Genomic DNA, 13,931 nt, shown 5'->3' with positions numbered 1-13,931 from the left:
GGTGGGGTGGTGGGGTGGGGTGACTTGGGAGGGGGTGGCCTTGGCAACCCACCCCTTTGTACAACCATCCCTCCCATCCCCATCCCCACCCCCATGGTGGCCAGGTATGATGCTGGCTTGCCCTCCCGTCCCCCCTGTCAGGAGCCTGTGTGGAATGTGGGGGTGAGGCCTTCCAGGGTGGTGAGTGAGTCTGAGCCTGCCATCACTGGATCATCTGGAACACCTGGACAGTGACCAGCGGGCTGGCTGGGGCCTGGGTGGCCTGTCACACCGCATCAGGACCCTGTGTGGGTGACTCGCTGTGGCCCCGTGTGCCCGATCTAGGCATGAGTGTGCTAGAACCCTTCCGTTCTGACACTTGCAGCCTGGGGGTATTCCAGGCTAGTCACAGGACGGTCATTCTAGGTCCACACCTTGCCCTGCTCAAGTTTAGCAGTGTGTGGGCCCCAGAGGTCACTGAGGTCACCAGACTGAGTGGCCAGGCTGGATAGATGTCAACAGGAGGCCCTCAGAACAGCCCAGGCTGGGCTGTTATACCTTGTAGTGTGAATCCCTCATATCTTCCCACCAAAACACGGAGGGTCTCCTACACGGAAGTGTGAGCCTTGCTGCCTGACCTCAGGACAGCCTGGCTGGGCTGTGTCCTGGGACAGCAGGCAGTAGGGCGGGACTGAGGTCCCGGAGGTTGGGCCTTCCTGGAGGGCACGGCCTAGACAGATCACTGAGTCTTGGGCTTCACACTAAGGACAAAGGACCACAAAGGAAGAAGAGCCAGGAAGCAGGAAGTCTGGGCACCCTGCATTTATTACACCGGCTTTCCGTCTGAATGGTGTCAGCCATCCCTTCCCTGTGGTCGATGGGAGGCCCACCCTGCCTCTGACCTCTGACCTCTGCCCTCCACAGCTTCAGTTTGGACTGCCTGAGCAAACCCCTGCTCGTCCCTTGCTCAAAGTCTGGGCCACCAAGTGTTCTCTGGCCTGTCCATGACCCTTGGAGACTGGGAGTGTCGGGCACGCCTGTGTGCTGGGGGCCCAGCATGCCTGTCCAGAGTGATCAGCCAGAGCAGGAGGGAGACCTAGGAAGGAACTGGCTTGGGAGGGGCACCCAGGGTGGTAGGGGTGCTCAGCCCCGATAAGTGCAGGAGGCTGGATAAGTGGACAGGGGGTGGTAGGATAGGGCAGTGATGGAGGGTCCGGCCACACTCAGTCATCTTCAGGAAGCTGCGGGTGGAGGCCACTCAAGTGACAAAGGACTGACTTCCTGGTCCAGAGGGTGGGTGAGTGTTCACCGTAAAGGCCATCTGTGGTGTGGCCCCACATGTGTGGGGTTGCAGAAGGCTCCTGTAGGAGGCTTTCCTTTGGTTATCTGGTACTCTGTCATTGACACAGAGGAGCCTGGAGATACAGACACGTTCTGCCAAGCCCAATGACCTGAGCTGACTTCTGGGACCCATGAGCCAGAGCGAGAACCAGCTATGCTGTGGTGTAGGGTTAGGGTGCATTAGGGACTGGGCTACTCATAGAGGTCACTCAGGTGACTGGCCTAGGCAAGGCCAGGGATGGTTGAATGGTCACAGAGATGGCCTCTGAGGTCATCGTTAAAGGATGCGGAGGCCAGGCTATCAGGCAGCTGTCAGGGGCACCCCACTGCCTAGCAGGTGACACTGCCCTGTTTTCCTGGACCCAGGCTGCTGACTAAGGAACCCCTTCCCGTTCGGCCCCTCCTCGCACTTCCACACGCGGGCGCCCCCAGGCGGAAGCACCAGGCCAGCAGGAAAGGGGGCGGAGCAGGGAAGCGGGCCAGACTCTCCCCCAATCCCCATCCTAATGTGAGGTGCACCTCAGTACTTGGGAAGGTAGGAGTTACCCAAGCCGGTGGCACCCGCGAGCCACTGCTCTGTGGGTGCCGAGAAGCCCTAGGGCCGGGTGTCCCAGTCCCAAGCTAGCAGGCGGGGGGTGGGGGAGATGCGTCACCATAGCCCGGCCCCCCGCCCCTTGCCCGCCCAAACTCCACCCCAGGGAAGGCGGCGCGGATAAAGGCTCAGGGGCCGCCCGGCCGGCCCCAGACCGGCACGGCCACCTCTCACCACGACCCATACGCAGGTCGTCTGGAGCAGTGGTGACACAGGACCTACGGCACCCGGTGAGTAGGGGCGGGGCCGCACGGAGCGGAAAGGGGTCTCCACCAGCCGTGAACTTCTAAGGGTGCCCCACTCTTTCTTTGTTCTTTGAGCCGTCCGCACCTAGGGTGCCTCAGGACAGAGCCCTCCAACTTGTGTGGTGGGAGGGGCCGCGCGCAATGGGCACCGCCCTGGCGGGACCGCAGCCCACGCCCCCCCTGCACTCCGCCTTCCCAGCCAGTGACCTTGAACTAGTTGTAGATGGACTCAGTTTCCCTTTATGTACAGTTTTAGTCTTCTCATTGTAAGTCTAAGAAGGTTCTCAACGGAGTCTCCCTACATGCGGACCCCCAATTTTAGGCGCGCCCTTTCCTTAGCCAAGACGCACAGCACTCCTCCCCCGGGACTGGGGCAGCGCTCCCGGGCGGGGACTGCAGAGGGCGCGCCGGGGCTGCTGACTCACCGCTGCCCGGAGCGGGGCGCGCGCGGGCGCAGCCGGGGACGCCGCGTCACGTCACGGCTTGGGCGGGCGCACCTCGGGAAACGGGCCGACCCGTGATTGGGAGGGGGGAGGCAGAAAAAAATAGGGTGGGTTAGGTTGGGACGCGAAGTGGCACTGGTTCGGGAGGGACGGATCTAATCGAAGCCACGTCACCGAGCTGCAGGGCCCTGCCCAAGCTGTGGGTCCCGCCCAGGTTCTCCAATATCTTTGCATCCACCCACCCACGGGGGCGGAAGACTGTCCTGTCCTTGAGAGGCCAGCCCGCGACCCTTGGCCATGAGGCTCAGGCTCAAGCGACAGCTTCCGCAGGCTGTCGCTTCCCGGACAGACCCAGCGGGATGGCCCCACGATTTCCTGTTCCTTAGTCGGGAACAATGGCCGGTTCCTTCGCTCTTCTCCAGACCGCTCCGGTGGCGTACAGGAGGGGTTATGCTCGCGCGGAGGGGAGGGGAGTGAAGGTGCTAAGTCCTCGAACTCGGGTCCGCAACCCTGAGGTCCCGCCCGCCCTTTGTTGAGGTCTCTGGGCCTTATGAATGGCTCTGGGCGCGGGTGGGGGTCGCGGGGGCTGGTCAGGAGCGGCATCAGCCCAACCCTCTTGGCACCTTCATTGGACACAGAAGGGACGGGGCGGAGCAAAGGGGAGGGTCTCGCTGCCACGTGGGGTAGCCCCGCGGCGATCCTCATTGGCCCGGTAGCGCGACGAACTGGGCGGTCTGTGTGTGTTGATTGGCCGCCGCCTGGCCGGCGGAGTAAGTAGTGAATGGGAGGGGGCGGTGGTCCCGCCCATTGGAACGTTGATACATGATAACTTTTTTTTCTTCGTACTTTCACCCCCAGATCTTGAGAGCAGCGGCTGCGGCTGTTGCTAAGGGAAGGGACGCGCGGGGTAGCACGACCCGAGAGGGATCCAGGCACCGTGCGAACCAGGATAGCTCGCCCCGTTTCTGTTGGACCCTCCCCGTGCCGTACCCTGGTCGCTGTCAAACGCCCTAGAAACCGGATCGCAGACCCCACCCCGGGGCGCAACCCAAGGATCCCACGCGACCCCGAGCACCATTCGGATTCTTGATTGCCGGCTCTATTGCTAACGTTGGGACCTTCCCCAAGGGGCGCACGCACTGCTCTTGTCCCTGGGCGCCCACGGAGCAGAGGAGGACCTTGTTTTGGCGGGGGAGTCCCGGCAAGGATTGGAGGCGACCCGCAGGCCCCCAGTTATCCTGCGCGCGCCGGGGATGGAGCCGCAGCCCGGCGGCGCCCGGAGCTGCCGGCGCGGGGCCCCCGGTGGCGCCTGCGAGCTGAGCACGACCGCGGAATCGGCCGCACCCATGAGCCTGGCGATCCACAGCACTACGGGGACCCGCTACGACCTTTCGGTGCCCCACGACGAGACCGTGGAGGGGCTGCGCAAAAGGCTGTCCCAACGCCTCAAAGTACCCAAGGAACGCCTGGCGCTGCTTCACAAAGACACGTAGGTAGAGCGCCGCCCCCGCTTGCGCGCCCCCTGGCACCGGGCCGCCCCCTCGGGCCCGGGCCCCGGGCGGGAACAAAGAGCGCGCCGCGCGGGGAAGCAGGGGGCAGCCAGACGGGGGGCGGGGGCGCGCCGCGCGCTCTCGGGCGCCCTCTGCTCGGCCTTACTTGCTTGGGCCCCCTCCCCCGCCGGGGTCTGCACAAAGGCAGAAGCGCCCTGCGGGCCTCCAGGGTGCACGGGAAATACAGGGGTGGCAGGGGAGTTGTGGGCCCCCGGGACGGCACGAGGAGGGGTCCGTTCTCTGCGCGACGGGGGGTGTGGGGGGAAGCAGAGCCACCCCCTCTTGTGCCGGCGGTCTAGCCGCTTCCGCATCTGCTTGGCGGCCCCCTCTACGTCTGGCTGTCTCCCCATCACTTGCGTCTCTCAACCCCCCCTTTGTTCTCGGTTCCCCACACCCCCCACCTGGTATTTAAATCGCCTCCAGGCCAGGGAGTCTCCCCCCTCGTCCCCTCGCGGGCCTCTGGGGACATGCAATGTCCATCCCCAGCGGAGGGCCCCCAGTGGGGGAGGGGCGAGAGGGGGAGGGTCTCCTTTGTTTGAGCAGCGGGCCTGCGCCGAGGAGGGAGGAGGGGGAGCCTGGGTCGGCAGAGCCCCCGAAGGCCTCACTAAATGGGCCGGAGCCCCGCGGCGCCCACAAAGACGAGCCCGGGCAAGAATTGAAGAGTTGTAGGCAGGAGCTGGCCTGAAGAGAGGCGCGGGGGAGGGTGGCAAAGAGCCCACGGGGGTTCAGGTGATAGAAGTCTCTTGTCCCTTGCAGATGCGGTTAGTGCTTTCACCTGAAGTTAAGTCATGGCTTAGGGGGCTCCCGAGACCAGTAGGCCTCCCCAGACACTCGGGTCTGGAGAGCAGTGGGGTGGGAAACGCTCCTCTGTCCTCCCCTCTCCTTGGGCACGCACAGCCCTCCTCCTCCTCGGCCTCCGCTTCCGCGTCTCTGTGTTGTCTCCCGTCTCACCCTCTTCCTTCCTACCCCCAGCCGGCTCAGTTCGGGGAAGCTGCAGGAATTCGGCGTGGGGGATGGGAGCAAGTTGACGCTCGTGCCCACGGTGGAAGCTGGCCTCATGGTAAATGACTGAGGGGCGCGTGCCCTGGAGGCTTCTATAATCCCCTGGCCACCCCACTCCACAGACTCAACCATCTTGCCCTTGCAAATAGCTTTCCCACCGCCCCTACCACGCAAGGCCCCCTCCCCACTCACTGCTCTAAACCCACTCTGAGGTTACTCTACTCTCCCTCTCTTTGTAGTCCCAGGCCTCGAGGCCGGAGCAGTCCGTTATGCAAGCCCTGGAAAGTTTGACTGAGACCCAGGTAAGGACCCACCACCTCGCCCTAACCAGGGGATGGGGGGACTAGAGGCAGTGGCCACGCCTAGGAACCTGGCAACTCTCAGGACACCCTTAGAGAGCCTCCAGTTGTTTGTGCTTCCCTGGTGGCCTGTGGGGGAGGGGATAAAAGCCCCGCCTTGGTGCCAGCTTGGCCTGGTCACCCCGCTTCCTCTTCCTCCCTGCCTCCCCCAGCACCTGACCACCTGACCTTGAGAAGTTTTCTCTCCCACGGTGGCTGCCACAGTGGGGGGGAAGGGCTAATCTTTTCGACCTGCCCTGACTGTGGGTGACCTTGGTCCATCCCCACTGGAGGTTGGATCCTCCACAGCCCCATAAACTCTCCCACTGTGAAGTATGTACCCCCTAAAATAAAAACTCAGTCGGTGCGTTCGTTCACACCTTTCTGGAAGCAGGATGACAGAACTTACACTGCTAGTGCAAAGGGGTGGGGAGTCACCCATCTTCCCCTCCTCCTCTCTCTGGTCTTTGTTCTCTGCCCCAACCAGGGGAGGGACAGGCAGGGGCACCCAGCCCTAGGCCAGGGAGGCCTCCGCAGGATGTTAAGAAAATATTTAGTAAGCAGCCAGGAGGGAGGCTGGGCCTGGCTCTGAGGAGGACTCCCAGTTTTGTTGCCGGTTTTCCCCTCCCTCCTACTTTCCTCATATTCTTGGCCACAACAGGGCACTCCTCTCTAGCAGCCCCTAGCTTTTCTAGTACAGTGACTGGGGTGCCCTTAGCTTACTCTGGGGAGTGGGGCGCACAGACTGCTGGCTTGGCCTGGTGAGGGAACTGGGCAGGAGCCCTGGACTCCCTGCTTGGGCCTAAGTGCAGGAAACCTAACCGCGGAAGGCCTTCACTCCCTGTTTGGAAACGTGTCCCGCCCTGCTTCTTCGTGTAGGGGGCACAAGGGCTCTGGAGCTGGGTGGCCCTGCCTCTCAGGGAAGGATCCTGGGAACAAGGAGGTCCCAGAAACCAGACGCAGGCGCTTTTTCCGGGCCAGCTTTGGGCAGATTTGCCTGCCGGCCTGTGGGGGGTGTGCCTGGCATGAGGAAGTTAGAGGGGGTTGATGGGTGGAGCCTTGAGATTCCCACAGTGGAAATTCTCACCTGGCCTCCCATTTGCCCTCCCCACGGGAGGAAGGGGCGACCCCCGGTGCTCAGAAAGCTACTTCAGGCCTTTCCCTGGAAAAGGGGGTAGGATTGAGGGTCTGTGGCAGGATTTGGGAGTTCAGGGTCGGTTGCCTCCTTGTCCACTCAGCTCTTTGTCCCCACGGGGCCCCAAGTGGAGAAGGTTCCTCCAGCCCCCTGTCAGCAGAGCCAGGGGAGGGAGTTCTGCCAGGCCGTGTGCTGTGACTCACAGCCTCTATGTCACTTCTCAGAAACCTCTCACCCCCCCCCCCAATGCCTCTGGGGAGAACAAGGCTGATAGCCAGGTCCTCAGAGGTGGGAGAGAGAGTGCCCAGTGTATCCAGGGGTCAAGTAACCCCACAGATCAGCCCCCATGGGGGGGGGGTGTGAGTGACTGGAAGGTCAGAGAGCTGCTTACCAGAGCATGTGGAGGCCCTTGGAGACAGTTCTCCAGGCTTCCCCTTGTCTCCTCACAGCCCAGGACACACAAATATTTATCTTGGGGAAGCAAAGGTTATCTGAGGAGTCCCCTCGGGATTCAGCTTGCCTCTGGTGTGGCTTAGCTGTGAAAGATAGCTTGCCAGGATTCTCCTCTGCTACAGTCATGCTGTGTGACCTGCAGACGGGATCTGGGGACTGAGGTGGGAAAGGGAGAAGTGACTGATTCTTCAGGGAGGGCAGTGACCATCAGCTGGGCTCCTCCTGGTCTCAGTTTCCCCTTTAAAGGACCCAGGTTGGCTGGGAAGAGCCGGAGTCTCCAATCTGACCCACCTCTGTCCCCCCACAGCCCCCAGCGACACCCGGGCCAGGCCGGGCTGCCGGAGGAGGCTTCCGGAAATACAGATTGATTTTATTTAAGCGTCCGTGGCACCGACAGGGACCCCAGAGCCCAGAGAGGGGCGGCGAGAGGCCCCAGGTCACACACTGTGGGGGAGAGCTGGGCTGGGTTGGGCTGGGGGCATCGTCGACGAGAGCCCCTTTGGCTGATGAGGTCCCCCACGTCTCTCTGCAGGTCAGTGACTTTTTGTCAGGCCGATCGCCTTTGACCCTGGCCCTGCGAGTTGGGGATCACATGATGTTTGTACAATTGCAACTGGCAGCCCAACACGCCCCACTCCAGCACCGCCATGTGCTGGCCGCGGCTGCCGCAGCTGCTGCCGCTGCCCGGGGAGATTCCAGCATAGCTACCCCAGTATCCTCACCTTGTCGGCCCGTGTCCAGTGCCGCCCGTGTCCCCCCAGTATCCAGCAGCCCTTCTTCGCCTGTGTCCCCCTCACCTGTCACCGCTGGCACCTTCCAATCCCATGCAGCCTCCACGACTTGTCCTGAGGTGAGGATGCAGATACTTACACAGGGGAAGATTTTGAGGGCTCCAGCTGTAGCCTTGTATCAAAGGCTGTTGAGCTGATACAGCACGTCTGGAACCTTGGACAGTCCCTGACACACTGACTGCCCTAGAGGCTGGGGAAATCTGAGCTGAGGAATGGACCCATCACAACAATACCCATTTGCCAATCTCCCACCAGCAGACGGACTGTTCTCCACCCGCCAGCAGCAACACCACATCCACCCCAGGCAGCAGCCCCACCCCCCGATCCCGCAAACCCGGTGCAGTCATTGAGAGCTTCGTGAACCACGCTCCAGGGGTCTTCTCAGGGACCTTCTCTGGTAGGTGTCACCACACACGAGTGGCATTGGCATCTCAAACTCGAGATCCTGTGTGCTGGCTGTGCTCACTAAACATCTTCCCCTGGAATCTGGGGCATGCACCTGTGTGGTTCCAGACGTATAGGGCATGGTTCCGTGTGCTTCACTGGGACATTGGGGATGGTGCCTAGGCCAGCCTCCCACTGAGGCACACCCTCAGCCCCTTCCTCATGGGGACTCTATGCAGAGGCTCTACCCTGAGTCAAGCTCCAAGCCTACTTTGGGTTTTTTGGGGTTTTTTTGGTTGCTTTTTGGTATTTTGAGATAGGATCTTCCTGGGCTGGAGGGTTTTTTTGTTTTTTGTTTTTGTTTTTGTTTTTCAATATGGGGTTTCTCTGTAGCCCTTGAACTTGCAGGGATCTGTCTGCCTGCCTCAGCCTCCCAAGTGCTGGGATTAAAGGAGTATGCCAGCACAGCCCAGCAGTGGCTTGGAGTTTGAGACACCATCCTAGCCTCCTGAGTAGCTAAGCTGACAGGTGTACACACCAGACCTGGACCCTGCCTCCCCTTGCTGACATCCCTCTGGAACTTGATTGCTTGGGCTCATGATCCTTTCCTCCTACAGGCACACTGCACCCCAACTGCCAGGATAGTAGTGGGCGGCCTCGGCGTGACATCGGCACCATTCTGCAGATACTCAATGACCTCCTAAGTGCCACAAGGCATTACCAGGGCATGCCGGCCTCACTGACCCAGCTCCGCTGCCACGCGCAGTGCTCACCTGCCTCACCAGCCCCTGACCTCACCCCCAAAACTACCTCCTGTGAAAAGCTGGCAACCCCATCACTGCTCCAGGGCCAGAGCCAGATCCGAATGTGCAAGCCCCCTGGTGAGTCCCACCCCGCCCAGCCTGCCTTTCTTCAAGGCTGTCTCTGTGTGCTGGCTCAGGGGGGACCCCCTGGAGCTGGCAGCTGCTCCCCCCCCCACCTTCCCTAGCTAGGAGAAAAGGAGGCAACTGTTGCTACACAGTGTCTCCTTGTGAGCCCTGCAGGGCTCCCCCCACCCCACTTCCTCCCCCCCCCCCCAGGCCCATCTCCAGATGGCCTTTGGCACTTTCCATGAATGGCTGACTTAGTTCTGGCCCCCCAGATTTCGCCAGACATGCCCACCCCATCCCTACCCAAGCTGTGAGGTGGTGGTGCACACCGTGCCCCACCTAGATCACCTGTCTCCGAGCCCTGTTCACAGGAGGGAAACTGAGGTACAAGCTTTGTACCACTTACTCTGGACGCTGGTTCCTGTAGAGGTTTTGTTTGTTAGGCTCTTGTATTTTGTTAGCAAGGCCCCCAGCCTTCACTGGGAGCGGCCACGCAGGCTGCTTCTGCTCTGCCAAGCCTTCAACCCTGTTACTTTCACAAGGGTTTCCTTGAACTTGGCGTGTTTGGGTCTCTGCTTCCTAAATGATTGGTGACAGGTGACCTGGCCATGCCTTGCATAGTTCTCTCCATTTGCTCTTGATACAGAGTCTCGCTATGGGACTCCAGCCATCATGGAACTCACTTCCATCCCCCAGCCTCTGCTTCTCCTTCCCAATGCTGGGATCAAAGGCGTGCACCACCAAGCCCAGCTTACTTCCTGCATTTCTTCTGTGACTAAACCCCTGTGCTGCAACACTTACTCAGCCCACAGCCCTGCCTGCTCTCCCAGCATGCTCCAGTGACTGGAGGATAGGCCGGCGCCCTGTGCTTCCCCGCACATCACCAGGTCCTTGCTGCCAACGGTGGGGGGCTCAAGATTAACAGGTGCCCATCTCCTTTTGTAGGAGACCGTCTGCGACAGACAGAGAACCGTGCCACACGCTGCAAAGTGGAACGCCTCCAGCTCCTGCTGCAGCAGAAGCGCCTGCGAAGGAAGGCACGGCGGGACGCCCGGGGTCCTTACCACTGGACCCCAAGCCGCAAAGCTGGTCGTAGTGACAGCAGCAGCAGTGGGGGTGGAGGTAGCCCCAGCGAGGCCACAGGCTTGGGCCTCGACTTCGAGGACTCCGTTTGGAAGCCTGAAGTCAACCCAGACATCCAGTCCGAGTTTGTGGTGGCTTAAAGAATCCCCTTGGGCCTGAACATCCTCTACCCCATACACGGGGCAGGAGGACGACACAGACTGGACGCTGAGCGGCCCAGCTCTGGGGGGGAGGGGCAGGAGGTCACCTCCATTGCCACTTACCAGCCTTTCTGATTCTTTTTTAGCTCCTCCCCTGGTTGTCTACCCTGCATCCCTGGTCACGTGCCCACCTGTCTTTCTTCCCTTACCATGGTCAGGGCCTCTGAGACAGGGCCCTTCCCTCCCACCTTCTCCAGTTCCAAATATGTAGCAGTCTGTTCCCAGATGGCCCAGACGGAGGAAGCCACCCACCCCAGCCCTTCCGCTCTGCCTAGCTCTCCCCACCCCCTTCCATAACCCAATTCAGGTTTTTAAACTCAATGTAGATTCTCCAAGCACTTTACAGATGAGGGTTGGGGACCCCAGGATGAGTGCGCCCCCCTCCCCTTCCCCTCTGCAGACTTGGCCACCATTCCAGGCCAGCTGGCTCCCCCACCCCTCCCATCCCGGAAAGCTACTAGATACACTCACAGAGGATACCTTTGTCCACAATGCCCACTTAACTCACAGCCTTCCTCCTGCCTCGGTCTCCCAAGTGCTACAATGACAGGCTTTGCCACTATGCCTGGCCGCCCTTGCTCTTGCCACAAGCTAATTCGATGGAGACTGCTGGAGCAGGGGGGCTGTTTGTTAGTCAGGTGGGGGATGCTCCTTTTCCTCATGAGAGGAGGCTAGGCCTCGCACCACCCTCCCTGGACACTGGCCTCTTGGTCTCCTCCCTCCACACACCCACTTATTTCCCTAACCTTCCTTCCCAATGGGGCTTGAGGGACTATTTATAGACTTCATTTTTCTGACTGAGCCAGTAATGGTTTCTATCCTCTAGGGGAAAGAAAAGAAACTGGGGTAGCTTGTAGGAGGAGGGGCCCAGAGAGACACCCCTGTACCTCTTCTCTAGTCCCAGCCTGCAGCTGGGGATGGGAAGAGAGGTGCTGAGCTGTGACTGCATTAACCCCACCCTGGGGAGGGCGGGCGCACTGCTGATCCACATTGGCTCCATGGATGAGAGCCCTCCCCTCGGATTGGGGCCCATACAGCAGGGGTGATCTTGTGGGGTTTTTTTCCTCCACATTTTGAGATTTTTGTGATAAATGGGATGTGTGCCCACCCCTGATGCCTGTCCACGTTGTCTAGACTCCACCTGTCCACGGTTCCTTTGATCTAGGCTGTGAACCCATCCTTGTCTTCCCCCACTGTGTGTTTAAACCGTTAATGGTTTGGGATGTGAACGTGTGTTGACTAGCTGTAAAGGTTTTTGGGGTGGGTGGGTGGGAAAGGGATCCTGAATGGTAGAGGCCAAGTGAGAATTCGGTTTGGTTTTTTGTTTTGTTTTTTTTTTTCTATTTTTTTTCCCAAAAAGAAAAGGGAGGGGGGAAAGTGGGTGCATTTTTTAAGCTGTCTTGAAATACCTATTTAAATGTGTGTTTTGGTTTTTTTAGGATTTTTTTTTAAGCTGCCTGTGATATGTCCGCTGGGCTGAGGGTGGAGACCTCAGGCAGGAGCCCACCCATAGTTCTCTCTTCCCTGTGAAGACATCCCCAGATAGCATTAGCCACCCTCGGGGGGAGGGGGAGAATCCGGCTATGGGGAATCCACCTCGCCCAAGTCTCCTTTTATTGAAATAAAATTTGAGGGGAAAAGAAAAACCTTACACGAGCACCGAATTTCAAATAAATGAAAACGAGACATGAACTCTAGTCCTGGCTTGCTCCTTTCGGAGTCCCCAGGCCCTGGTTCCCGCAAACGGTTTCCCAGGCCATTGCCCAGCTTGGGACTGGCAGGAAGCTACTTAGGGCGGAGGGAGGGAGGGCCCGGCCACTTCCTGCTACCCAAGGCCGGAAGTCCCTTTGGGCGTGGGGTTGGGGCTTGCCCTGGGCGACGCTTTCACCCTCAGTTCCTGGCTCTGAAGTGGGCTGAAGACGGGAACTTGGGAGTCAGTGCTGGGGCAGGCAGGGCTTCCCAGCTTCCAGGAGTGGGAGGCGTTGCTCCAACCCAGAAACTGGAAGTGCTTGTGGGAGCCGCACGCTCTGCCCCTGGCTGGAGAGGGAGTTGCACCAGCCGGAGGGGGTTGAGAGCCGCGACTTGAGGTTTTCAGGGAGCTAGACTTCCCCAGGCTCTTGTGACCTGCCTCTTGGTGGCCACACCTTCGCGCGTGTTCCGCCCCCTGAGGATCACGCACCTCTAGACCTTTGCCATACCCCATCTGGGCATGACAATCTCGGTTACGCCTGGGAACTTGCCAAGGTGGACGCCCACCTTTTCCTGCCCCCATCCTCAAGCTAATCTGGCGCTCCCCACTGCCCCCTAAGGTGCTTCTCGGGTGTCTCACCTCCATTCCTCTGTGGCTGCGCTGAAACAGTTATCTATCACTCAGCCTGTTAATTCTCTTTATTTTTCAGTGCTCTCCACGTATACAGTCACGAGTAATTACACTCCCATTTTCCAGCCCAGAAAACTGACCCCCCTCACCCCCTCCCGCAACACAGCACTGGACCTGAAGGTATAGGCCTGTGGTTGGAAGCTAGTCCTCTCCCTGAGAGCCTCATCCGGTGAGAAAAAGCTGTCTTCCCCAAGGGTGGCCTAGAACAACTCCTTAAGGGTTTTCTGCCCCTCCCTCCGCCCAGTCACCCCAAATCGTCCCGCGCCCACGCCAAGAAGACGGATGTCCCGTCAAGCCTGATCCCTGGAGAGTTCATGGTCATTGGGCTCAAATGTTTGGGGACATCTGAGGGCACAGGACGTAGGTGAGGGTGGGAAGAATCCGTGTGTCAGGCCTGGGGGAGGGGCAGCTGCCCCTTGTAGCTCGGGGCTACTTGAGGGACCAGGAAGGGAGGCGCCTGCGTCAACAATCAGGCAGGACTCCACCAACCAAGTTCACCAGCAGGGCGACGAGAGATGTCCCAGGGGACCTCAAGGTGTGATCCTTAAGATGGTCGTCCTAAAGGTGTCCTAAATGTGTTGGAGAGTGTAATGTCACGACCCTGTGAAGTTATGACACCCCCAGGTCATCGCGTCACAGTGCGTTCTGTACTCAGCTCGTGCTCAGTGCGTATGGACCAACAACCCCAGGGGACATTCACCCTAGCCCCAAAGTAGAAAGGCCCAGTGTGAATGGCAGTAAGGAGAGGTTAAACTGAGGCTCAGACAGCAATGGTTGCAGAAATCGCAGAGGGGCGGGGTCGGACCTTCGCTTCCTTCCGCTCCCCCCACAATACCCCATTGAGGAAAAAGCTGAATGGGTGGGGGCCAACCCCCGGAAACCCGATGAGATGGAAACGCAGTTGTCAGGACAACGCGCCGGGAGAGGCTCCCGACGTCATCGCGGGGAGGGGGCCCGGTCCGCCCCCGCCTGAGCTTCGTCGCAGGCCCCGCCCCCCCATGCAAAGGTCTCATTGGTGAAGTCTCCTTTCCGTCTTCTTGAAGTACCAATAGCTCCAGGTTGCCTTCTGAAGGCGGGCTTTAGCCTGGCAAAGCCGACTGCGCGAGCGCGGAGGCGGAGCGGCCCCGCCCCAGTGCCCGCGTGTAT

The 13,931-nt window shown here is 60.1% G+C and overlaps 1 protein-coding gene across 7 annotated transcripts; it reads left to right on the top strand.

Moving 5' to 3' along the window:
• The first annotated feature begins 294 nt into the window (after positions 1 to 294).
• On the top strand, positions 295 to 12,097 carry Midn (midnolin). 7 transcript variants are annotated; one of them, XM_006240913.5, is made up of 9 exons: positions 295 to 2,142; positions 3,459 to 4,089; positions 5,123 to 5,210; positions 5,392 to 5,454; positions 7,386 to 7,514; positions 7,611 to 7,928; positions 8,128 to 8,266; positions 8,871 to 9,134; positions 10,068 to 12,097. In XM_006240913.5, the coding sequence occupies exons 2-9, from the start codon at positions 3,854 to 3,856 to the stop codon at positions 10,343 to 10,345; spliced, it is 1,515 nt and encodes a 504-aa protein (XP_006240975.1). In that variant the 5' UTR covers positions 295 to 2,142; positions 3,459 to 3,853; the 3' UTR covers positions 10,346 to 12,097. The 7 variants fall into 7 exon arrangements, with proteins under 7 accessions (XP_006240975.1, XP_006240973.1, XP_017450304.1 ...); XM_006240911.5 differs by having other exon boundaries at positions 331 to 2,142; positions 8,125 to 8,266; XM_006240912.5 differs by lacking the exon at positions 295 to 2,142 and adding an exon at positions 2,174 to 3,137 and having other exon boundaries at positions 8,125 to 8,266.
• The last annotated feature ends 1,834 nt before the right edge of the window (positions 12,098 to 13,931 follow it).

Source organism: Rattus norvegicus, chromosome 7 (genome assembly GCF_036323735.1).
Source record: "Rattus norvegicus strain BN/NHsdMcwi chromosome 7, GRCr8, whole genome shotgun sequence".
NCBI lineage: Eukaryota > Metazoa > Chordata > Mammalia > Rodentia > Muridae > Rattus > Rattus norvegicus.
This window is presented reverse-complemented; position numbering and strand designations above follow the sequence as displayed.